The sequence below is a fragment of the Mastomys coucha genome, unplaced genomic scaffold (genome assembly GCF_008632895.1).
Source record: "Mastomys coucha isolate ucsf_1 unplaced genomic scaffold, UCSF_Mcou_1 pScaffold20, whole genome shotgun sequence".
Classification (NCBI taxonomy): domain Eukaryota; kingdom Metazoa; phylum Chordata; class Mammalia; order Rodentia; family Muridae; genus Mastomys; species Mastomys coucha.
In genome coordinates this window covers 137,157,162-137,182,289 of record NW_022196903.1, presented here as the reverse complement: position 1 = coordinate 137,182,289, position 25,128 = coordinate 137,157,162, and the positions used below count along the sequence as shown (strand labels likewise).

Genomic DNA, 25,128 nt, shown 5'->3' with positions numbered 1-25,128 from the left:
TAGGGACATCAACAAGACAGCCTTTTTCAAGGCACCTACACAGCCTTCTGCCACCATGCAAGAAGAAATATGCAAGGAGCACAATATCATTTTAAATTCTCTCTTAGTGTTATAAAACGAGTTAAAGAGAGCAGCTTGAATTAGCATCTTCAGCATGGTGTGAAGATTGAAATAGTATTCATCAACTAACTACTAAATATAATATTTTTGTAAAAAGAATTAATTTTTCAGCTATTAAGATTCACAGTGCAAATAGTTGCGAAAACCAACTCGAGAGTTCTTAGTAGAGATGGGTGTGTGATGTTGATTCATAGTGTTATGCGGAATTTATATTATTCAAGAAAAATACCCACTGTGTCAAAAACAATTGTAAGATGTTAGCCTCAACTGTCCACTGTGAGATCTAGGATCACCTCTGGGTGTATCTATGGGGAACCATCTCGGTTAGGTTAAGTTGGATAGACCCAGCCACCATGGACGGTACCATTCCTTAGGATGGAATCCTGGGTATGAAAAGGAAATGAGCCAATTACAAGCTGGGGGTTAACTGGAGATGTTTAAGAATGTTTAAGAGGTAAAGTCTTGTTGGAATTATGTCACCAAGTGACTTTGAAAGTGTATGTAGCCTTACCCTATTTCCTGTCCTCTTTTTCTATGTGGTTGAAATGTGATCAGCCTACTGGGGTAGAGGAGGTCTTTAATCCTAGCACTCAGGAGGCAGAGGTAGGTGGATATCTTTTGAGTTCAAGGCCAGCCTGATGTACAAATCAAGTTCCAGGACAAGCAAGGCTGTCCCAATCAATCATTAATTAATTAACATAAATGCACACATGGATGCATATGAGCAAGTCAGAGGTATTTGGTGTCCTAGCTTGCTTCAACCTGGGCTCTAGTTTCTTGATTAGGCTGGGGGCCAACAAGCCTCAATGGTCATTCGTGTCCATGCCCCTAGAGCTAGGGTTACAGGTGTATGGGGAGCACCTGGCTATGTGGATCCTGGGATACAAATTTCAGTCCTCATGATTGCTGGGTAACTTCTCTCCTAAGCAGACGGATCTCCAGCCCTCATTGCTAACTCAGGACAACCTTTGTTTCTTCTCTCGTTTTAGGGATCCACCTAAGAAGACACTGACTGCCCTTCCAAGGCAAACGGTCTATGACTCAGCTCCAACCCTCTCAAGCAGTCTACTTCCATACATTCTACAAGACAGTCTTGAGGATGAACAACATGGACACATTGTAGTTAGAACTCAACTTTATTGTTACAACCAATGTTTATTTACAGAATATAAATCTCTTCAAAAAGATACATTCCTTCATTTAATCAATGGTAGAAAGCCTTATTAAACAGAAATAAAGCCTAAGCCGCACTTTATCTTAAAAGAAATACGGCTTCATTGCAAGTTCATGAACACAGAACGCAAATGGACCTCACTTCAGTAGCTGCAGGGATGAGGCTGTGGATTTTCACTGGCAATACCATTTTATACATGGAACAGATTTTACTTAAATTAACAGTAGTAAAAATTAAACTTCAAACATAAAAATATGTAACAACAAAGGAAAAAGCAGGAAGTATGTCCACTAGCAAACAGATAAGCAAGCTGTCCAGCGCTCAGCCACTTGCTGAGGAGCAGGGAAACATAGGACAAAGGCTGCGCTCACCTGCGAGGTATCGATCCATGTTCAGTGCTGAGACTGTCCAAAGCACTTAGTCTATACAAAGCAGCATCAGACTACAATTCACATTTGAGAAACACATTGAAGATCCTATGCCACAGCTTCCCAAGTCCACAGACAGCTAACGCAATGACAGCTCCTCATTTCAGCTTTTTCCCTTGCATATGGGTAATACCATGTCTTCTTTCAATCAGGACATGTGACCTTGCTGTACAAAAGCTCCTAAATACAGAAAAGTTCTTACGGATTCCATTAGTTTACAGTCACTTTAGTACATGTACATACAGAGGACGACTTCAGATTACTAACAAGGAACACTCAGTATGTCGCTACCTACAACAAACAGCAGCACGCCACAGTGCAGGCGTGGAGAACAGGGCCTCCCTGCACTCCGCCACTCTGCAGGTGTCATTGGGTTTCAACCTAGCTCTCAGAATTTCAGGCTAGGAAGCCTGTAATTCCAATCGGACAGGCTTTCCTGCTCCACTTTCACAAACTAGTCAAAAGACAATGTGGTGTTTTCAGTTCTGAAACTATCTAGTGTTTTATTAAAACTTAATAATGGGATCTAAAGGACCATCAAGGGTAAGACAACCAAAAGATAAAATTATAACTATTTTCAAGAGTATTTTTGCAAGTACATACACCACACAATGCACAATGGACAAAGATATGTTGGTGGTTCCATAGTGTACAGTCCAGGAGAGAAGCTGCCACCAACATAGGAGTTAAAGTGCTTATCAATCAAGCATCATTATTTGTTTCTAATCCAAATATTTTGGGGTTTCTTTCCATGTCAAATTGAGCCAAAAATGAAAATTTTTAGCATAAAAACTGTTAAAACAAATCTAACTCATTTTGTAAAGTGTCACTGAATTTAGCCTTCAAAAATTCAAAGTAATCTAAAACCTCCAGTATTTTCATTTATAGAAATATAGACTGAAATTCCATAAATGGGGATGTTTTGTCTGGAGCAGCTGATAGCATTTATCAAACCCAAGACCGAACACTGCTGTCACTGTGGGGGAAAGCATCTCACTACCTTCTACTATGCTTCTCAGAACAGGAACAGGCCAGAAGATGTGGCTCAGCTTCACAGTAAAGGCCAGCCGACCATCTGACAGAGCCAGAGCCCCTCTCAGGAGGCTCTCCACCTGCACGCACCTTCCCTGTGAGGTAGCACACTGAGGATAAGCCCAGGACGAAGCACTGGTGACAGTTAACAGGGAATCACTACATCTGCAGTACTCTGGAATGCAGTATAGATGCTTATAAGCAAGGCAGAGAGAAAAAACTAAAAACCCACCTGACACTATTGCCCTTTATAAGCCAGCCAGTGAGGCCACCAAGAGGTACAGGGGCGTATGCAGAACACAGAAACAAGCGAGCACTTTTCAAAGATTCTAACTTTTTTTTAGAGTGTTTGGGGAAATTCTTCTTTTAAGTCTAAATGTATTGTTAGCAATACAAAGTTAAAATAAACATTTGGGGATCAGGGAAGGAAAACTAGTTGGCCCATACTGACCCACTCCAGAGAAGGTGCCTGACATACTTAAGAGATGTTGCCCTATGTCCTGTATGGATGAGACTTACATTCACATTGAACTTCAAGTTTTTGTAGAAAGTGTCAACAAACTCTGAAAATAGAAAAGGGGACCACACTTCAGTTTACAAACAAATTCTATTTTTAGTTTCCTTTAGTTTCAAATTGTGACTCAAAGATGAGCTCTACAAATGTACTGCTTCCCAGAATCTAACCTACAAAAAAATTAATAGCCAAGTAAAAAAATGGAGAAAAGTCTTAATAGGCACTGAGAGGCTAAATAAATAAATCCCAACATTAACTAACCATTAAACCTTCCTTCCTTCCAGTTCCTGCTATCTTACCGCACTGTTCCCAGCCTAATGACAACAGGCTGGGTCACTTAGTGACAGAAAAACCTCTACAAAGGAAAATGCAAAACTACACGTTCTGTAGCAAGACAGCACTCACAGCACTTACAGCGGCTTATTTACACAGTCCTATTTACACTCCAAGCAGACCTAGTTATGAGGTTTGTGCTCATGTTGATCTCAGGCAGATCGTGTCAACAGCAAGACGTGGCTACCACATCTCATTTCCAGAAACGGTCGGTAGCACAGAGGGAGAGGAAGGGCATCAATTTCACTGGGCAGGTTGAAGATCATACAGTGTGCCAGGGAGACAGGATGGGGTGGAGGGCAGAAATGTACAATTTTGCTTGTTAAAGCATCCAGGCCACTACGGTCTATTGATTATTACATTGAACATCCATGAATGCCACTTCTAACATCCACTTTCACATTTACAAAATGAACTTACTACCAGCTGAGTGTTTAGGTAAGGCATTCAAGTTCCTTAGCTGAACAAAAGAAGGCAACTGATATCTAGCAAGCCACAGGACACATTTTAGAGGGATGCTCTTCAGAACAGTCCCCATATACCCTCTTTAGAATCCCTTACATGGTCAGTACAAAGAAAGACATTTTGAATCCTGCTGATAGTCTACACCATGATCCTCAAAAGCTGTATGAGAAGCAGGTGCATCAGAGCACCCAAAGTTGGCCAAGGAATGGGGGCAAGAGCTTCCATGTGCTAGTCTCTCTCCACGAGTGAACAAGGAAGCCTCGTTGTATTGCACTCACTGCCACAGGAATCTGTCACATTTCTGCTGGCTGCTTTGCAGTCCACCAGCACCAGCCGTAGCAGGAGCAGCAGCAGCAGCCGCACAGAGAGCCTCCACTCACAGCACGCTCAACAACAGGAACAGACTAGCAAACACTGTCTTCCTCCTCCGGGCTCCACATGACACATACTCTTGGATTTTAAGGAGGAAAGCAAAGAATTAGGAGGCTCACATTGTTATCACCCTATGATAATGTTCCAACCATGAATGAAAATTCCACTAAGCCAGTTTTTTTTTTTTTTTTTTTTTTGCAGGTTTGCTTTAACATTGTAACAAGCTTGTCATTTGTTTCCATTCAAGGAAGTCAGCAGAATTGTAATGATCTTACAGTAACGTGGTTCATAAAAAACAAACATGAACATCACAACAGCACAGCATTGGGGAGGTAGAAACCGAATCCAGGTCTAACACTGTTAGAGACATGTATTTAAGGGTCTATGTATGTGGCTAGAATTTACCATCTCAAATGGCCTGTTTCTACTTTATTAGGTTTGAACACCTTGAGATAATCCCAGTATTTTAAAGCACTCACTTGGCTGAGAACATAAGTCATGTGGAACACCAGACAATCTCAGAATAGATCTGTAGTGCATACTTTAAACATGCAGATCCATGGAGCCAACTTTGTACATAAGCACTTATGTGACCAAAGTGCAAAGCCTGTCTCACTAATCTAAGGAGTTACCCCTGACTGCTCCAGCCTACAGAGCAGGCTTCAAAGATTAAAGCCTTCTTGTCTACCTCAAAGACCTAACTTCCTTTCATGAAATAGTTGCCTCCCTCCTACACCTACACAAAATAAAAACTAGACTGACAAAACCAAGATAAATCAAAACAAGTCCTCCTACCACAACTACTGTCTAATTCACATTTCCTTATTTGTTAGACTGCTAAGTGCTCAAGCTCAATGACCTAGCTAAATGCTTCTCACAGATTCTGTAACTGCTTCAACAACACTACTCTGGAATTACACATATAATTAATCATTTGCTGACTCTATAGACACAAAACCAACTTAAGGAATGAATGTGAATAGAAAGCATCTAAATGACATTCCTTGCTTCCAAATATGATGAACTCTGTATGTCTGTTTCAAATACTAACAATACCGGCTATTATTTAATGAACAAAAACAGTATCTCAAATAAAACAAAACTTTTGGTTAGAAACAATTTGATAGGTAAATTCTAAAAATTGGGACGATTACCTTAAATGACTGTATCTAGTATTTGAAAACATGACTTAATAACAGATTTTAACATTAAATTGTTATATTCCAGGCTTATACAGTAAATATATTTTATATTGTCAGGCTATGTAGAGACAATTTAACTCTAAGTTGTACTCCCCAAAAAGAAATGACTTCCAATTTCCAATTCAAGAAGTATACCCCAGGAGACAGTAAACGCCTTGCTACTTCCTCAATGGGCACTGCCCTAGAATATCCTAAGTTACTACGAGGCAGTGACTGCCAAGGCTGAGAGTAAATGATTCATTTTACAAAGATTACACTGAACAACAAGAATGTTTTTCTGAAATTAAATCTATCAACAAAACCTTTTAAAGATTTCCACAATATTCTCATTGCATACACTGAACCAACAAATGAAAGATCAAAGTAGTCAGTCATGTCAAATCTGTAATAAATAATTCACATGTAACATGGCTGTACTGCCACAGACTAAAGTCCAACTCTTTACTCTCTCTGCTGATGGTCAAATCTTTAGCCCGCCACATACTGACAGCAGTAAGCATATTCTCAACATCATTCTATTTAAAAATAGGTTGGTTGTTTAGAGGCATAATTTTTAAAGCAAGATAACCAAATTAAATGAGTTTTAACAAATATTGGCTTTTGGAATTTCTCAGAAACATCCACAAGCATCGCTCGGCTCCTGGAGAACAGTGAGGCCTCTTCTTTACTCAGGCATTTTCAGTGCTGTGACCTCAGGCTTCATTTTAAAGTACTGGTTAAAACGGACAATCGCATACCTAGTGGGGAAAGAAGAAGGCAGAGTGAGAGCTGCCCTCAGGCCGCTGACCTCAGGCCGCTGACCTCAGGCCTGCCGCTGCTTCCTCTTACCCTGAGCTGACTGCTCAAGTTTACAATACCCAAGTGCATGCTTCACCTGCTGTCCCTACTGGACACTTCCCACGCTGAGCACATAAATGGATGTGGCCGTCACAATGCTGCAAACAGTAATGTGTAGTGTAGTAATGGCTACACTAGTTCAACCTCATGGAGACAATACCCCAGTTAACACCATCTTACCCAAGGAAGTCGAACTCGATCGTGGAGTACTTAGCTTGTATCAAAGCCCAGAGTCCCCAAAAGAAATGAGAAGCCTTAAAGAGAAGAAAAATCAACAATTATGGGAACATATTTTTGTACACGATACAAAATTGTTAATTCTATACATGTAGGGTACTTCCCTTTTTCTGTACAATCTAGCCCTCAAAATATCTTTTTTCCTTTTTTACACAACATGGCCACACTAAAGCATACGAGTAATTACGGAGTCAACACTGATGACACTGTCTCCACTGACAAGTGACAAAGTCGAAATGTCTTGGAATCTGAAGTCTAGTGGTTTCTATAACTTTTGCCCAAAGCAGATTCATCACTCCACACAACACACGGACACAGGAACTGCTCCACAGCCTCCATCATACACACTAATTACAACACTGATGAACAAGTGTATCAGTGAAAACTGCATCCTAGAACTTAAACTTAATGTGACTTACTTTGCAGGTGTGAGCGCCTCCATGTGTCTATGTGCACCGCGTGCATGCCCAGTGATTAATGTGACTTACTTTGCAGGTGTGAGTGCCTCCATGTGTCTATGTGCACCGCGTGCATGCCCACTTGCCCAGAAGAGTTTTCTCTTTTTTTTTTCCAAGACAGGGTTTCTCTGTGTAGCCCTGGCTGTCCTGGAACGCACTCTGTAGACCAGGCTGGCCTCAAACTCAAGAGATCTACCTGCCTCTGCCTCCCAAGTGCTGGGATTAAAGGCGTGAGCCACTATTTTATATTACCCGGAACAGGAGTTGTAGATTGCTGTGTGCCACCATGCTCGGGGCTGGGACCCAATTCCAGGTCCCTCTCGGAAAGCTCTTAACCAATGAGCCATCTCTTCAGACCCTATTTTCATTTTTAATTACATTCATTTAGAGAGAGAGAGAGAGAGAGAGACAGAAAGAGGACTCATTTTCTCCTTCCACCACAAAAATTTCACAATTTTATTCTGGCCATTAGGCCATTTCACTAACCCACAATTAATTTTCACTTAGACATGTTATTTTAAAGTTTAGCTAATACAGGTCAACAGCAAGACAGTTCACCAAGGACAAGAGCTCTGAGTTTGACTCCAGGGGAAGAAGGAAGAATCTACTGTCAAAAGTTGTCCTGCCTTCTGATACACATACGCATGTGTGCACACACAGAAGAATGAGAAGTCAAAGTTTTTAAGTATTTTTAAGTATACTGGTAGCATGGGGGCTACTCTTCCAGAGGACTCAGACAGAATTCCCAGGACCTACATGACACCCACACAGCAGCGTACAGCCATCTGTAACTCCAGTCCCAGGAGGGATCTAATGACTTCTACCTGCCTCTGTGGGCACCAGGTATACAAGTGGTATGCAAACATACATTCAGGCAAAACATTCATATACATGACTCTTAATGCTGGTACAAAGTAAAAATCCCATTTCCACAGAAACACTCTACTCTTACTAGAGATGCTCTAGGAAAAAAAAATGTTAAAAAACACGGTTTTGGGGGGAGAGGTTGTTTTGTTTTGATTTTTTCTGGTATATCCTCTAAGGCAAAAGTAACAAAAGTGCCAGGGAGATTGCTCAGAGGGTAAATGAAGTGGCTTCTGCCAATCAAGCCTGACAAGCTTCCAATCTCAGAACCCACATGGCAGAAGAAGAGAAATAATTCTAGTAGGCCATCCTCTGATTCCACACATCCTGTGGCATGAGCATGCTCACACCCACACAAATAAATAAATGCATGTAAAAACTGATTTAGTGTGTGGTATTAGCAAGGCATGGGGTAATGTCAATGGAGGTCTCTCTTCAAATTTCAGTGCAAGTCAACATCAATAGCCATAGAGAAATGCAAATAAATACATTAGAGATTCTCACCAGTGTCAGAATGCAATTATCAAAAAACAAATGTCAGTAAATGCTGAGAACATGCAGTCGGATTGAATCCCTTCTGCATTACTAATTGGACTGCAAATTACACAGCCAGGACAGGAATCAACATGGAGACTCCTCAGAAAGTTATAAACAGATCTACTGTAGGACCTAGCTACTCACACTGAATCAGGCTATGAAACCGACCTAGCTGTCCAACAAGAGGAGTGGACAAATAAGGTGTCAATGGAATGTCTGCAGTCATAAAGGATGACATTCTATCACATTAAATGTGTTAAGCCAATCTCACAAAGACAAATACTGTGTTTCTCATTTGTCAAGTCCTAGATTTTTAGGTATATACAGATAAAAGGCAACACTGCTACAGAACAAAGGAGCGGATAGGAGGATGGTGGAGAAAGAAAGAGAGATGAGCATGGGGTGGGGCGTGCTCCAGGGACACTGTAGACACACATGGAGGGCCTTATGGAACCCTACACAATAATAGCATCTTCTTAATTGGGCCTGGGAAAATGATTTGGTGTTAAGAAACTTTGTTATAGTCGAGTGGACATCTGTAAGTTCAAAGCCAGTCTGGTCTACAAAGCAAGTCCCACAACAGCCAGAGCTACAGAGAAACTCTGCTTAGAAAAAGAAAACAAAAAACAAATACAAAAAAAAAAAAATTTTGTTGTTCTTGCAAAGGACAAGTTCGGTTCCAAGCACCCACATCGTAGCTTACAATCCTATCTTCATCTATACAGTTCCAAGTGTTCTAATGTCCTCTTCTGGTGGGTATGGTGCACATGCATATATGCAGGCGAAATACAAATACACATACAATAAATAACTCTAAACTAAAAAAAATTAAAGTTTAAATTCAAATTAAAACTTAAAAGGTTGAGGCAAGAGGATTACTACAAATTCCAACTGAGCCTGGGCAAGTTCTGGACAGCCTGAGTCATAGAGTTAAGACCCTGTCTCAAAAAAAGAAAAGGGGAAGAAAGGAAGAAAGAAAGAAAGAAAGAAAGAAAGAAAGAAAGAAAGAAAGAAAGAAAGAAAGGAAGGAAGGAAGGAAGGAAGGAAGGAAGGAAGGAAGGAAGGAAGGAAGGAAGACAGTCAGTCAAAAAATTGTGACGCCCTACCAGTCCCATATAAAGCGCTGTGACATCTTACCAACCCCATATAAAGCGCTGGTGTGGATTTCTACTTCCCTCACCCTTGGAAAGAAAAAAACATCTTATTATATATTCTACAGGTGGACTCCTAACTTTAAATACAGTACTTCAAAGTACATTTAAAATCTTAAGAAGGCTGGATCCAGCCTTACTCTGAAGGTCAGCCTTATTCTTGCATTTGGCCACTGTGGTACTTTGATAGGCTAGGCTCCCATATACTCATGTGTTTAAATACTTGTCCCACAGGGAATGGCACTAGTAGGAAGTGTAGCCTTGACAAAAAAGCTGGGCAAAGACCTTAATGTGAAAAGAATGGGGGAGTTATTCATCCACTCAAACACCCCAGTACTCCACAAGAGGAAATCAGAGTTGCTATAAGCAACTAGCTGAGAGTCCCAAAGCAAAGTGGAGCATGCACCTGCACATGCCTATGCACACTATGTAAATATCCTATCATACCCTTGGTATTCTGCAGACAGAAGGCAAGCCCCAATGCAACAAGACATTTCCAGAAATGAAATGGACAGAAGTCACGTAAGAGGTTAGTAGAATTGTGATAAGACAAGAGAAATTCAACAACTAACTAGTTTTATTTATGAACAACCAGAAGTTGGTATCAGACTTCAGGATATAGTGAACATACTATATCCTAGAAAACTGCACATAAACTTACAGAAAGTGCTAAAGGAGAGATATTAATACAATACCTACACAGATCTTTACACTGGGGTGCTGTGGATCCAAACTCTGGACCTAATGTTTACCCGCTGAGCCATTTCTTGAGACAGGAGCTAACTGATCAACTGAACTGTCTGGCTGGTCAGAAGGCCAGGATTCATCTGTCCACCCATCTCCCTAGCACCGGAACTACAGGTGTGTGATGGGAATGGATGATGGGAATCTAAACATGGGTCCTCATGCTTGCAAGTCAGTTTGCTTGCTGAGCCATCTCTGCTGTCCTCATAAAAGTGACATTTGTACTGTCTGCTAGAGCCAGCATGGCCAACTACACCTGTAACCCCAACATCAGAGGCCTGGACAAGGCTAGATGGCACATGGGTCCAAGTAAATACATTTAAGGTACAGTACGCTTGTTTGTAATTTAAGTTTGGTTTAGTTTTTTTGAAATAAGGTCTCATATAGTGTAGGCTGGTTTTCCTTGCTGTGTGGCCAGACTGGTGTTAAGCTCTAGATCCTGCTGTGTCTGCTTCCCAAGAGCTGGTACTCTAAGCATGTACCACCATGATGTTTTCCCCTTTAAGTCACATTTAAGCTTCTTCTTAATTATACTTCATTAAAAATTTTAAAGATGGGTGTTAAGTTTTACCAAAAAAAAAAAAAAAATTGTATCTTGTCATTCTAAATTATGAGCATTTTGAAGAATCTTACTTCCAATCTTCCCAAACTAGAGCAGCAGTAAGTATTTAGCGTCTGTTTAATGAACTGTGTTCAGATCCAACCCTGTCTCTGAAGCACGTGAACACCGCATCAAGTCTGTTAAGTCCACTTCTTTCTGGAAGTGAATGCTACAAGCAGCAGCTCGGCCACACCCACACACCCGCTCACTGGCACTGTGCTGCTGCAGTTCTCTGGAGAATCAGGGCCTGCACCTAGAGCATCAACAGTCTAGCTGTGGGCCATCACTGCAGTCTATTTGAAAAGACAAGATGGCCAATGCTCCCAAAGCCAATTTCATAAAATCACATTTGAAATTTATAAAGTAGCTGAAAGAACTGACCTAATATTCAGTAATGTCTTAACACATCAGCTGTAAGGTGTGCTAATGAACTACAATATTCTCTCAGAAGATTACTAAATATTTTCAAAGTAAACTCAGGTAAAGTTATATAAGTGGGTAAAGCAACAACAAAGTGTGTCCTTAAAACAAGGTAATTAATGAGGCAAATTGTAAGCAACCATACTTTTCATTATTTTAAACAAAACTCACAAACTAAAAATTGGTTTACCTGGTGAACATTTAGTTAGCTACACTTGGAATGTTTCACTGATTTTATTTAAACTCACCAATGCAAACTGATTGACTTGAATGAAGAGTGTCTCTACTTCCTTCTCAGTGACGTCACTGCCAAAGCCCTTATACTCCTTGTAGGCTTCCAGGTAAGAGCGCAGCCACTGGCTCTGGAGTTCTCTATCTGGATAGAGACTATAGTCTACATCGCTGACACCTGAGGAGAGACAGGCCACTGAGAAATGCCCTTCACCATGCCTTTCTTGGTACTGCTACCAAGTTTCTAACTGGCAAGTACTGCAGCCTCTGACTTCTGACCTTCTATTACACAATCGACCCGCAAGCTGAGGGAATCCTAGCTTACCTCTAAGTAAGGCACACAGCTGCTGCTTATCTTGGGAAGCTGAAGATGGCACTGCTCGCCTCCCCCAGGAGTCCTCAGCAGAGTGCGTGCCCCTGAGCCCCCCAGGAGTCCTCAGCAGAGTGCGTGCCCCTGAGCATTTTCAAGCAGGAAAGGAGAGCAGAGCACCACTTCCTAACAGCTTTTGATAACACACAGGGTAAACATTTTTTCTTCCAACATACTTTTATTGATTAATGGCAATTTCACACAGTGCACCACAACACTATCGATTCCCAGCCCTCCTAGGTCCACCCCAACCCTTGTGCCCTCCCCACCCCACAAAGGAAAGCAAACACCATGTCCAGTTTGTATTGCCCATATACCCCAACTCTGCTATTTCTACTTCTATCTTTTCCAAAGGAAAGGAAGGAGTGATGAAGAGAATAAAGAACGGTGGGCCATGACCACAGTCTGATGACCAACCCTAAATATTTCTGCTACTCTTGCCTGGCACCTGGGGTTCGTCATAAATCTTCTAAACCTGGCTCTCTCATGTTATAGCTCTTGCTTCTCCTTCCAATGAGTTCCATCTACAGACAACATCTCATCTCAATGGTCCCTTCCTCCCATCTATTCCAACATTCAGCTTTCCCCACAGAAGGTCTAAGAGCACTGTGGCATCATGTCACGGAAGGGTTAACTCTTATTCTACAGCCTCATGCCCGCCTATTGCAGACTGTATGAGAACATGTACAGCACACACGGGGCTGCATAGTACATATGTCTATGGTATGTGTGTGGTAAATTTGGTAGAACCAAGTAACTAGAAACAAAACAGGATTCTGCTAGTCTAAGTTCAGTGATGTAATATCCTCACTAGGAATAAAACACCGAAATTATTTTCTGATCTTTACTTTTATGAAAATCCTAAATATAATGTTAATTATATATTCCACTTACATAAAAAAATCTGGTTTTATAAGTAATTGTAAAATGAAATTCAAGAGGTAAAAATGCTCAACCTTTTTAATAGCAATCAAATTTAGACTGGTGTTAACTCATGAGTCTGTGTAGGGTAAGAGTTCCCCCTTCATGACATGCATACTGTTCTCGCTATGGAGGAGGAAGCCATAACGGTCTTTGAACATCTGTGAAGAAAAAGCTGAATTAACACCTGAGTGTTAGGTAGCATTTGGATGTGCAAACGGAACAGAAGGAAGGGATGCAGCATTGAGATGAGATCTGTAGCAATCAAAACAAAACCGTAAAAAGCATGTCTTGTTAAAAAGCATTTCAAGAACCATGTCGCTTTGTCGCGCAGGCAATGGAAGCCAAGACACTGCACATGTGATGGCACGTGGCACGAAGGCCTGCACGCGGGTCACGCACCATGACTCTAAGATTCTCTCCCTCTAGTGCAGTTTTTTCTGATGGCAGTAAGGGTTAAGAGGTGGGCAGCCCATGCTGCTCCTGCCCAGGGACTCATCCTTGGAACAACTCTAGAATGTCATTATGGTATATGACCCCAACAGTGAAGCACGGGCCTTACCTGCAAATTCATTGAAATGGTTTCCAATGTCATATGCCAGGTAGTTGTATCCAGAGTACTCATAATCAATGAACTGTACGTCACCTATGTGAGACACAGAAACCGAGCCAATGAGAGGTCACAGCCACGACCAGAGCCCTATGCTCCCTTAACTCAGTCTCTCATACTGTGTCTCAACGGTGTGCTTGGTTACATGCACTCCTGAGACCACACAGGGTGAGGCTGTGAATTTTATGGCAATGAGCTTTACAAAGTTCAAATTATGTCCCTTGATCAACAGCATTTCAAAAACATTATTATCCACTTTTGTTAAAATAAAAATATAGTCATTTCCAAGTTCTAACAGAAGAAAGATGTGTTTTTCACCACATGGGGGCATCAGTAACTTAAAATTCATATTTAATTAGAAATAACTGTAGAAATTGTTAACAGCCTATTTTAGCAAAACATCACTTATGACAAACTGTACACTAGCAAGCTTATCTAACATATGAAACAAACCCTATTACCAGTGTAAGGAGTGAGTTGCTATCAAATTCTTAAGTTTGTATGGTAGAACCTCACAACTGAGTTTTCCATGTCTTAAGGGCATTACATGAGTTAAATTAAAATTTCATTCAAATATATGTGTCTGTCTGTGCGTGCGTGTGTGTGTGTGTGTGTGTGTGTATGTGTATGTGTAAAGACAATCCTGTCCACCTTTACAAGTAATTACTATTACTTAGAAATTTTTAATTTTTAAGTGCTCATTACAGTGGGATTACATATAAATATACAGGTTCTACATATATTGTAGAAATTTTTAATTTTTAAGTGCTCATTACAGTGGGATTACATGTAAATATACAGGTTGAATATATTGTATGACAAAACATAGAAGTGATACTAATTTTTCAAAAACTAATGTTATGTCACTGTCCACACCACAGATGTGTGTACGCCATGGAGCTACAGCCACAGTGGACATAGAGTAGTCATGGCTGTGAGAGTCCGTCCCAACATGCTAAAGCTGAGACTGTGTAGCAACAATGTGGTCACCCCGTCTGTCTGTCCTTCTGTCCTGTAAGCCATGTGCTGCACTGACAAAGCAGACACGGGGGTATTTCTCAGAGAGCAGTGTCTTAATTTTAATGTCTTAATAAAGATCTGGATACTTAATCCAGAAGTATAGTGAGCATAGTTATAGTTAATGCACCAAAAAAAACCCCAGAAACTTATGCCCAAGAGCTGTTGTGGTCAATGTAAAGCTCTTTAGAACACAACTGGATTTCATTTAAAACTGTGTAAGGAAGGCCAGGGGCCGAGAGGAGCCTGGTGGTGGGGTGCTGCCTAGCAGGCACCAGGCCTGGGGTTGACCCTAAACACTATATTGGGAAACATGGCAATGATCAAATATATTCCACTTTGCAAAATGGACACATCTTGTTACAATAAATGTTAAGGTTCCTTAAATGTTAGTGAGAATAAATCACTGCAGTTCAGCGGCAAGCTGGGCTGATTGAGCAAGCCCACAGCTACTGGACAAGCAGCACTCCCATCAGTCAAGGACTTCAGAGAGCGACAACAGAAAGGCACTCAGACAAGGTTGGCAGTGACAAGCTGCGGACAAAGTGTCGTGGCAAGTCCTTGACTGAGGCAAAGCACGCAGCAGCTTTCCAGAGCAGGAGTCTACGGTACGAAAGTGGATGCTGAGTCAGCATACACTGGGATGCAGTTTATTAAAGATGTCTAAGAAGAGAAAATATAGGGCAAAGATGAACTGAAATAAACCAAAACAAAATGTTCAGCTCCTTTACTGCAGTGGTAGACTAGGGACTTTAACTTTTCTTTTCTTTTCTTTTTTAGCTTCTTTACAATGAGCATTTCTGAAGAAAAAAATGTTATTCTTAAAAAAGAATACTGTGGGTGTTCTATAGGAAACTGTCAACAAGTTAAACTAAATAGAATGATCCAGAACATACTCATCCCTGCATGAGCCTTCAAAGAACAGAATGCAGCATTTACCCCAGTCCATAACTGAGCTAACTGAGCGCCTGACAGGCGACTTTTACGTGCAGCTGTTGATGACTTTGGCTCTTTAAGCACAACTTCTTGTAGAGCTCATTTTAATAGTTACGTGCCAATAAAAATACACAGCCCAGTCCTGAAGTTTACTTTTGCCACATAAATAGAAGCTTCCATTTTCAAAATTATATTTAGAATTTGGCAAATACAGTTAAAATAGCAGGTAAAAACAGACCCGCTTATACACATAATTTAATTAAAACATAAATCATTTTAAGAAAAGTTAAAATCTGTTTCATCATGAAAAGTTTTAGCAGTGACTTTTGTAGTAGCGTTAACTCATTAACACTGGCCTTTATGTTTAAATGCTATGTTGAGTTTATAATGAAATCTAAAGATAAGAAAATGAAGCTAACAAAATACAGATGGGGCTGTTACCAGGCTCCGTGCATGTGAACAAGTGAGGCGACAAAGCTCCAGTCAGTGCGTTTAAGAAGCACGGTGCGCCGCCACATGGCAGCAGCAATGGCATACCTAATCTGTAGCAGATGAAGAAAATTTGGCAAACTCACATTGTACAAGACACAAAGCTTTAAAGGAAAGAAATTTTTTAAAATCTGCATTAACTATTCTTTTTCAAGTTATTACAAAGTGGAACTCAACCTTAAATTTAAGATTCTGCAGCAATGTAAAATTAAAGAGGCCTTCTTATCTTTAGGGTGCCAGAAAAAATCAAATTACGGCCATTGGAAAATATTCTAGCAACAGAACATGTTATTTCTTTTTCCAGTGAGTTTAATTTTTTGTTTCTAATATTTCCCAGTATTAATAATGTCCATTACTCTTAATAAATAATTCCTTAAGACAAGAATTTCTCCTCGAGGTCTCAAAGATGAACAGATAATGAAAATACACCCTAAAATCTTATGTGCACACTCACTTCCCAAGGAGGGGCTTCTAGATCCTCCAGATTCTCAGGGCATCCTTAACCTTTAAAAAAAATGATTAGCTTAAAGGCTAGCATTTATCTTTAAATAATTGCACCAGTGACACACAACACAAAGCAAATAATGGATGAATTTGAAATTACAAAAATATTTTTGATTTTTACTATTTGAAGCCCTTCACCACTATAGGAAAATCCAGTTAAGCTGTTCAAACCTCAATACAAGAAAACTAGTCTACATTTATTTAAGTACTCTAAAGCCCAAAACAAATTAAACAAAGCTATAAATTATAACAAGACACATCTTGACTTTATCTTATTAAAAATGAAAAGTAAAGTCACCTATTTGAGAGTCGGACCCTTTCCAGCCCTTCGACCTGCTCAGCTGTTAGACATGGAGAAATAGCAATGAGGGAAAACTCACAGGAATTCTGCAAAAAATGCCACCTGTCTTACACAGAGCATGGCAAGGGGATATGAGCAGGAATCTCCACCTGCAGCCCCGCACAGATCACTCTCAATGTAAGAGCAGGGACTAGCCACAGCTATGTGACACAGCCTGGGGGAGGGGCAGAAGAGCCCTCTTGGCACATGGAAAATAGTCGAATACTAGAAGAAAAACGGAGGATCTACTACACAGAACCCAGGCACAGTAACATGTGAGGAAGGGCTGCAAAGGAGCATTTTCAAAAAGAGAAAAACATGGTATTTAACATGCTCATCCATGTATGACTGAAATACAGTGGCCCTAATGTATGGGTTTGAAAGGTTCATGTGAACAACTCTAACTCCAGTGGACCACACACAGGAACACATAGAAAGAAGGAGGGATGCTAGGAAGAAAGGCTTCAGCAGGAATGGGGAAAGAACAAGAGAATACTGGAAAGGGACGGACCAATGTCCATGAGAAACTGTGACACTGTCAGACAGTAAAATAAACATCCAACAACACCTTAGTCAGTGCTCCTTACTAACTACGGGACAGGGGCTGTTTGTTGGGCTTTACAACAGGGTCTTGCTCTGCAGCCCTGGCTGTCCTGTCACTCACTCTATAGACAGCACGGGTCTCTAACTCACAACCTTCATACCTCAGTCTCCTACGAGCTAGGATTACAGACTGTGTCTGGCTAGAGTTCTGCTTGACGCTGACTGTCTCAGGACTCTTTACTGGCACACACAGTAGTCTAGATAAATCCCTTCAGGATTAGAATTACTTTTCACGAGAACCTGAGGCTCTCTCCAGGATGGCAGAAATATTCTGTACTTAAGGGCATTCAGGTTATAGGGGCACAGACAAATTCACCAACTAGCATGCTTAAAACTTATTTTTAAAGGTGGGTTTCCACTGCCTTGTCTAGGTGACCTTGAGCTTCTCAAGCTGCCAGATATCCTACACTTCAGTTTCCCAATGGCTGCAATTCCACACTACCACTTCCAGCTTGCTATGGCAAGACTGGCACAGCACACTTCAGTGCATACTGAGCTCTAAACACACTAAGCTGTAAAGAACTTGGGGATGGAAGACACACAGGTCTGCAACTCAGTAAAGAGAAAGTAAGAAAGTAAGACGAGTGATGAGTGAGCAGGTAAGGTGGGTGATAGAGCACAGACTTGTCAATTCTAGACTCTAGGTGCCAGGTACATGGTTAGAAAGAGTTAAGTCTATATCTGCATTTGTAGATATTTAAACTCAATATTCTATAAACATGGCTTTTATTTTAAAGGCATGGTGGTACTCCAAGCAGGTAAGCAAAAGGTATTTATGTGTATGAATATATTGATTTTTATAAGCAAATTGCTTATATGATTAAATACAATCCTTTCTCCTTGTTTCATCAATAATATTTCAAAGACAAGATTCTGTTTGTTCCTGTTATTTCTTTAATAGGGACTGGGGGAGGGGGAGCCTAAAACCTATCCACGGATGACCTTGAATTTCCCATCCTCTTTGCTTCTACCTTCCAAGGACTGGGATCACAGTATTGGCACACTCATTTATCAATGCTGAGGATGGCACCAGAGGCTTTGCAGATACTAGGCCAGCAGTGTACCAACTGAGCTACATCTGCAGTACCACAAGGACAGCTTTACTAAGGCCAGATCTGTCTCAGTCAACCAAGAAGGGACTAAGAAATCTCTATAAGCTTCCTAACAAGTCAGATTTGATTAAATGTTAAAATAAAATCCATGGAAAAATATCTTCTGCATCATTAAAATACCAAGCTTTGCATTAGTAAGAGCAGAATGGATCTTGTGTAGAGCCAATCACAGGTTCAGAGTAGCACTGACTTTCCTAAAAGGCCTTCATGTAGAAACTCCTTTGTTTTGCCTAAATGCCAACCAGTCAACTTCTCGTATTTTACTGAATAGACAATGGTTAACATCCCTTAAACTTAAGGTTATAGTAAGACTTATATGTGGGCTCTTATGAAGAAATTGGGGTGGGGGTAAGAAACAAATTAACTAAAGTCATTGTTAAAGCAAAGAACCTTCTAACAAAAGTAAAGACAGGCGCACAATCTCAAAAGCTTCATCAATGGCTTCTGACATGTCAGCAGGCCAAGAACTAGGTACAATCCAAATAGAATACTGCGAACTGGAAGTCATTCCCCAGGCTAAGCCTTGTGAGATTAATAACTGACTGACAGACAACTGCATAATGTGTCTTATTCTGAAGGGAGGATGGCTGCTTCCACTTTTATTACAATTCTATCTCATCACTGTGCACTGGCCCCGCTTCCGAGGTCAGCTGTCCCTTCATACAGCAGGAATGGGCCATCGTCTAAGGAATGCCTTATGCTAATTCTTATGCTAATTCTTTTGTTGTTGCTTTGGGTTTTTTATTTGTTTGTTTTTGTTTTGTTTGTTCCTCCAAGTAGCTCTGACTGTCCTGGAACTCACTGAGATCCATGTGCCTCTGCCTCCCAAGTACTGGGATTAAAGACATGCATTACCACTCATCAGATATGCTAGTTTTTCAAATCCTGATAGCATTTTATAAAATGTGTAATATAAATGGCACAATAATGGCTGGCAAACTATATATGTATATTAATGCCAAAGCCAGTTCATCACATTACTTTAAAATGTATGCAGTCACTGCAAGATGATACTGCACAAATGTATTAAGTGAGCTTCAAATTTATATTTCTGAGAAATTAAAAGAACAAAGACAGTTTGATAATATCAAGGCCAGCCCACTCATTCCATCCATTATTTTTATCTACTTGTATCTCATAAGCTAAGAAAATTGGGAGGTTCTGTACTCAGTCACGTAGATGACTTTAGGACAATAGATCAAATGCGTATGTGAATAAAATGCAAAATTTAATCCATTATTCTAAGTGCAAGTTACCTTCCCTTCAAAAAGCTCAAGGAAGTGGCCAGCTAAAATAGGTGTAATCCATTTGCCTTTGTTGTTGTTAAGAGGCTAGCCTTTAAGGGCTGAGCCATCTCTCCAGCCCCCTTCTGTGGTTTCCTCAACCCCCACTACAGATAGGGGTCTCGTGATGTAGCTCTAGCTGTCCTAAAACTACGTAGACCAGATCTGCCTGCCTCTGCCTCTGCCTCCCTCCATGTGTTGGGATACAAGATGTATCTACACACACCTGTCTCCCATATTGCCCTTTCTAAGATCATTTCTGGAGTGTCAAAGGAATGCTCCCAGAACAAATGCATTAAGCTAACCAATTTGTTGGACTAGAATGCGCTTACCTTCTACTTGTACCTATAGCTTCAAGTAGGTCATAAGCTTTCATTATCTCAAAGCTACTAGCTCCTCCCCTGAAATCACACCAGAGGATGGTAACAGTATAGCTTCTGGTCAGGGGTTCTTAGGTCTGGATTTTACCTGAAAACTCTAACTACAGTGTCTTAGAGCTTATGTATCGCTACTAACACAGAAATCTGTTTCAAGGGGATGCCACAAGACCAATTAGCCTTTTTAGTAAACATAAAACTACTGATTGAAAAAGAGAAAACATACACACGCCCTTTCCTTACTAACAATCAAAACACCTACAAAGACAAGGAGCAAGCACTACATGAACTCTTACTGGAAGGAAAGGGACAGAGAGACATGGAGAGGGATTCTGACCTCTAACACCAAATTAAAACCTAATTGTTCTCTTTGATATACGAGCATTTTACATGTAAATTATCAAGAACTGAGACTGACAAATGTTTAATGAAAAGTAAAATACCTATGACAAAGTAATCTGATTTTTTTGGTCCCTTATTTTTAGTTTTATAAACAAGTTTGTTCTATGAAATGAATATGCAAACAAATAAAACTATAAATGATAATTAAACTTATATTCCAAAAGAAGTAACAAATTCCCTTTAACTTGCAGTTAAAAATAAAGCTGAGTGTCCACTTCAAATGTAAGATGAAGTCCCTTACATGAAACTCCATTACACAAATGTGTTATTAGGTCTTGCACTGAACTTAATGCTAGCACACCTGTTAGGCACACTAATACTTCTGTCTCATATGGCCTTGAGATTTGGTCACCACTCATTTACTGTAACAACCATGTACAGTCAGTGGACAGTAACCCCTTAAAGAACACTGTCAAAGACTTAATGCTCTAGGGTATACCTAAAGTTTAAAATGAAGTGACTCCACACAAGAATTAACACAATTCAAAACAGAGTCTTTAGTGCAGTGTTTTGTTTTTTTGAACATCTCTCATACACATTAAAATATCAAATATAAAAAAGAATGTCTTTGAAAATACAGCTTAAGGTCATACCATCCTTGACAGTGTCTCTTTAGTTGAGTTTCAGGTTAAAGTTAGCAATAATTATTAACAATTATTTTATTAGGAGAGTCCAAACTTTGGATATAAGGTCACTAATAGGAAATTTAATACATTTATGACTACAACAGTAGTAATTTTTTGCTTTTAGTATATACATAAAAATACTTTTTTTATTTAAAATACGATCTTCATAAAATAACTACTTTAAAAAACGGGCTTTCTCTGAAAAACAGTGGCTCCAGTTTCAAGTACTTCTCAATTATTAATTTTTAACACAAACGGTACTTTCAAATTTCAATTTAGTATTTGAAGGTGTTTATTGTTTAGCAACCAAACCTCAAAGCACTTTACCCAATGACCTAATAATTCAACCAGTGACTCTAACATATGAACACAAAGCATCAAGATATGAACAGTCACACAAAGTTACACCAAAGTATCAACTTTTATCTCAGAATAATTTAAGTCTTTTTACCAAAGCTATTTTATTACTACTTCATTTGCTATAAATATAAACAAAGACAGTATTCTACATCTGAGTCTCTCCCTAGATATCAGCATACACACAGGAATTAGAAAGCCTGGCAATATTAAATGCTGTTAAGCCCACAGCACTGAGAGGTTCCTACAGATCCAGCAGTACAGTAGCAAATCTGTTGATTTCCCACACTCCCCATTACAGCAGACATGCTTTCAAAATCACAAGTAGCCAAACAGCTTTTAAAAAAATATATTTTATGTGCATATTTATAAATATATGTGTATACATATATATACACACACATACATACACAATTATCATTGTATACTTATAAAGCCAACAAGAACCAACTACTAGCAATTTAAAGACATTTTATCCATATATGTATGTGTGTGTATGTGTGTGTGTGTGTATGTGTGTGTGTGTGTGTATATATATATATACACACACACACACATATATTCCTAATAGCAATTACCATGATTTTTATAACCTCAAGCAAAAATCTTTGTGTATGTTTTACTCCCTGTTTACTGATATAAAGATGAGGGACCATTAAAAAGAGCATATGAGCAATCAATCAAATTACTTACTGCTAAGGTACCTACCTTGTTTCTCGTTGTAGATTATATTCTTACACAACAGGTCATTATGGCAAAGTACCACAGGTGAGCCCAGGCTTGACAGAACCTCCTTCATCCAAGCCATCTCCTCTTGAAGAAGCTGAGGGCTTGGGATCTCACTTAGAAACCTTTCCATTTTAAAACAAGAATGAGACCTTATTTATCTGATTGACACTTCTTTCAAATGTAAAGTTAAAATTCTACCTCAAATGCTTCCTATTGAATAAAAACCTGAATAAAGAAAACCTTTATAATCAACTTAAACATAAGACAGTTAAACTGTAAAGCAGAAACTAAAAACTGCTACTTCAAAACTGTGAGGGACAGAATGAGCAGTTAGCAGCTGTGGTGTACCACTCTGCACACCTGACGCTTACTGCCACTTTATACAGGCAAGGAGACTGGTACACAATGAACTCATTAACAGGTTAGTGTATATTATTTAAAGTTATAGACTGAAATATTTATTTTTAGCAAGGAAAGATGAAAGTGAGTTGTTTTCAGAAACCTCAGAGCGCCATCTGAGATGGCGAAGACACACTCAGATTCCCTCCTTCATCTCAATATCAAAGCTATGGCTTGCCTCGCCAACTGAGGAGACAGTTTCTTAAAAAAAATCCACTCTTAACACAGATTTTAAGCACGAGGGCTAATAGAAGGGTGCCTGGGAAAAAAGGAGGAACCAGAAAGTATGGGTGTAGGTTATCTATTTGCATAAAATTTAATAGAAAATAAAATGATACAGAATGAGTGACCTCCTCCTGATTGCCACATGCACTCCAGGCACAGACTGCTACTCACACACTCCTTCCCAAAGAGCTGCCTGGCCTCTTGGTTCTTCATCCAAAGTCTATCAAAGTACTCTTTACCCTCCACACAAATTACCTACATGGGGAGACTACCACCAAACCCAGTCCCTTTACACAGGTGACAAAATGGAGCTGAGTACTTGCCACGGGGACATGACAGAGACATGAACTGGTAACCCGGCCTGGCTGGTTCCCTGTCCACTTAGGTGTGTGTGTGTGTGTGTGTGTGTGTGTGTGTGTGTATCTGTGTCTGTGAGCACGCACATGCATGTGAGCACACACTATGAACTTAAGAGATTGGGGGTTGGGGGGAAGCACATTGTCAACACTTCCAAATAACGCTTGCTTCTACTGTTCTAGAAACGGAATTCCTACACAGAGTTACAGCTTTAACTTAGGGTTTAGGTAGAAACCTAATAAAATTTCCCAAGTCTATACTAGTAATAACAGCAATACTCAAGATTTAGATTCTAAAACTAATCTGTAAAAAAAAAATCCCATATAAAAAAATGAACCAAAAAAAGGCAGTTTGAACTTGGTAGCCAATATGAAAGAGCTAAGATCTCACAAGGTAAATAATCTGCCATTTAAATAAACATAGTAAATTAAGATGACTTAAATTCTTACAATCCCATCCATACCCACATCTCTACATCTCTAGATGTTTACCATAATTGGTACCCTGTACCCTTTCCTGGTGTTCTTTATAATACGTCTAAATACATGCTCTGTATCTGTAGCGAGTCCATCCCCCTTTCTTGTGGTAGGGACTTTTCTTCTGGGTCAGGGTGGGAAGGGGAGGGTTTCCAAAGGGTAAGGAGACTCTTTCTGGACTATCATCTGAGAGCCACAGTCAATTATTTTGTTCACTTTAATGCAGAGAGAAATGCACACCAGATTTTATACAAGTGCTATCTTTCTGTATAGACTAGGGGCAAAGCAATGCAAATACCAAAATAATTTACCTTTTATTAATGTCTTCATCAGCAAATCCTGTAGGAATGAGAGAGAAGTATTTTCCCATCTTTAGCCATAGGTTAGATTTGGGGATCCAGCCATTGTGCGCATGAATAGCATGGATTTTAGCAAGCTGACGAGCTATTAGCCTATTTAAAAACAAAACAACACAAAATTTTAAATTAAGAATAATCAAGTTGTCTATTTAGAAAAGATTCTCACTCTATCACTGTTAGTCGGGTTCCTCAACTGTCTTCCACCCATTTCTAAGGTGTTTCCTTCTAAGCTCCATTTTAACACTAACTCTGCCAGGCCAAGCGGGGCTACTTCCTGCACGACTCTTCAGATCCAGCCACCTCACACAGCTGCAAGCACCTCACAGCTGCTCGCTATGACCACACATCCTTGACTCCTGATGCAACTACTCCTGGCCACCTTTTATCACTACTGTAACTATGATCCGCAGAAGAAAAAGCTATTCCCCCCACCAATGGCATTGCTAAAAACAATTTACTATCCCTCCAAATACTGATTTAATGGACTTGGTTAGGTTTTAGCTAGTGAATGAGAATATTTAAAAGGTTCCCTGATGGCCCTAACAAACAAAAACACTTGAGAAAAACTCAAACTAAGATACAGAGAATGAAGTATCATAAAGTTGTGATTAAATAGACACTTTAAGTTTCTACTACAATTATTCTTGTCTGATTTTTTTTCGAGATAAGTGTCATATACCCTAGGCTAGCCTTGGACCAAGTAGCAGAGGATGACCTGAACTTCTGATCATCTTGTGCCACCTATTCAGATTGCAGGTAGGTACCACCATTCCCCATTTAAGAATGCTACCAGGGCTGGGCAGTGGTGGCGCACACCTTTAATCCCAGCACTTGGGAGGCAGAGGCATGCAGATTTCTGAATTCGAGGCCAGCCTGGTCTACAGAGTGAGTTCCAGGACAGCCAGGGCTACACAGA

At 40.0% G+C, this 25,128-nt stretch overlaps 1 protein-coding gene across 2 annotated transcripts in view; it reads right to left on the bottom strand.

Annotated features, from left to right (window-relative positions):
* Positions 1-1,237: 1,237 nt before the first annotated feature.
* Positions 1,238-25,128, bottom strand: part of Etnk1 (ethanolamine kinase 1) — a 45,767-nt gene continuing 21,876 nt past the window's right edge. For both annotated transcript variants that reach the window (XM_031383833.1, XM_031383834.1), the window contains 6 exons: positions 24,165-24,305; positions 22,376-22,518; positions 13,574-13,657; positions 11,738-11,898; positions 6,658-6,731; positions 1,238-6,377 (listed from right to left, as the gene is read on the bottom strand). In XM_031383833.1, coding sequence (XP_031239693.1) covers positions 6,305-6,377; positions 6,658-6,731; positions 11,738-11,898; positions 13,574-13,657; positions 22,376-22,518; positions 24,165-24,305 — 676 coding nt within the window. In that variant the 3' untranslated portion in view covers positions 1,238-6,304. The remainder of the gene's footprint in view (positions 6,378-6,657; positions 6,732-11,737; positions 11,899-13,573; positions 13,658-22,375; positions 22,519-24,164; positions 24,306-25,128) is intronic.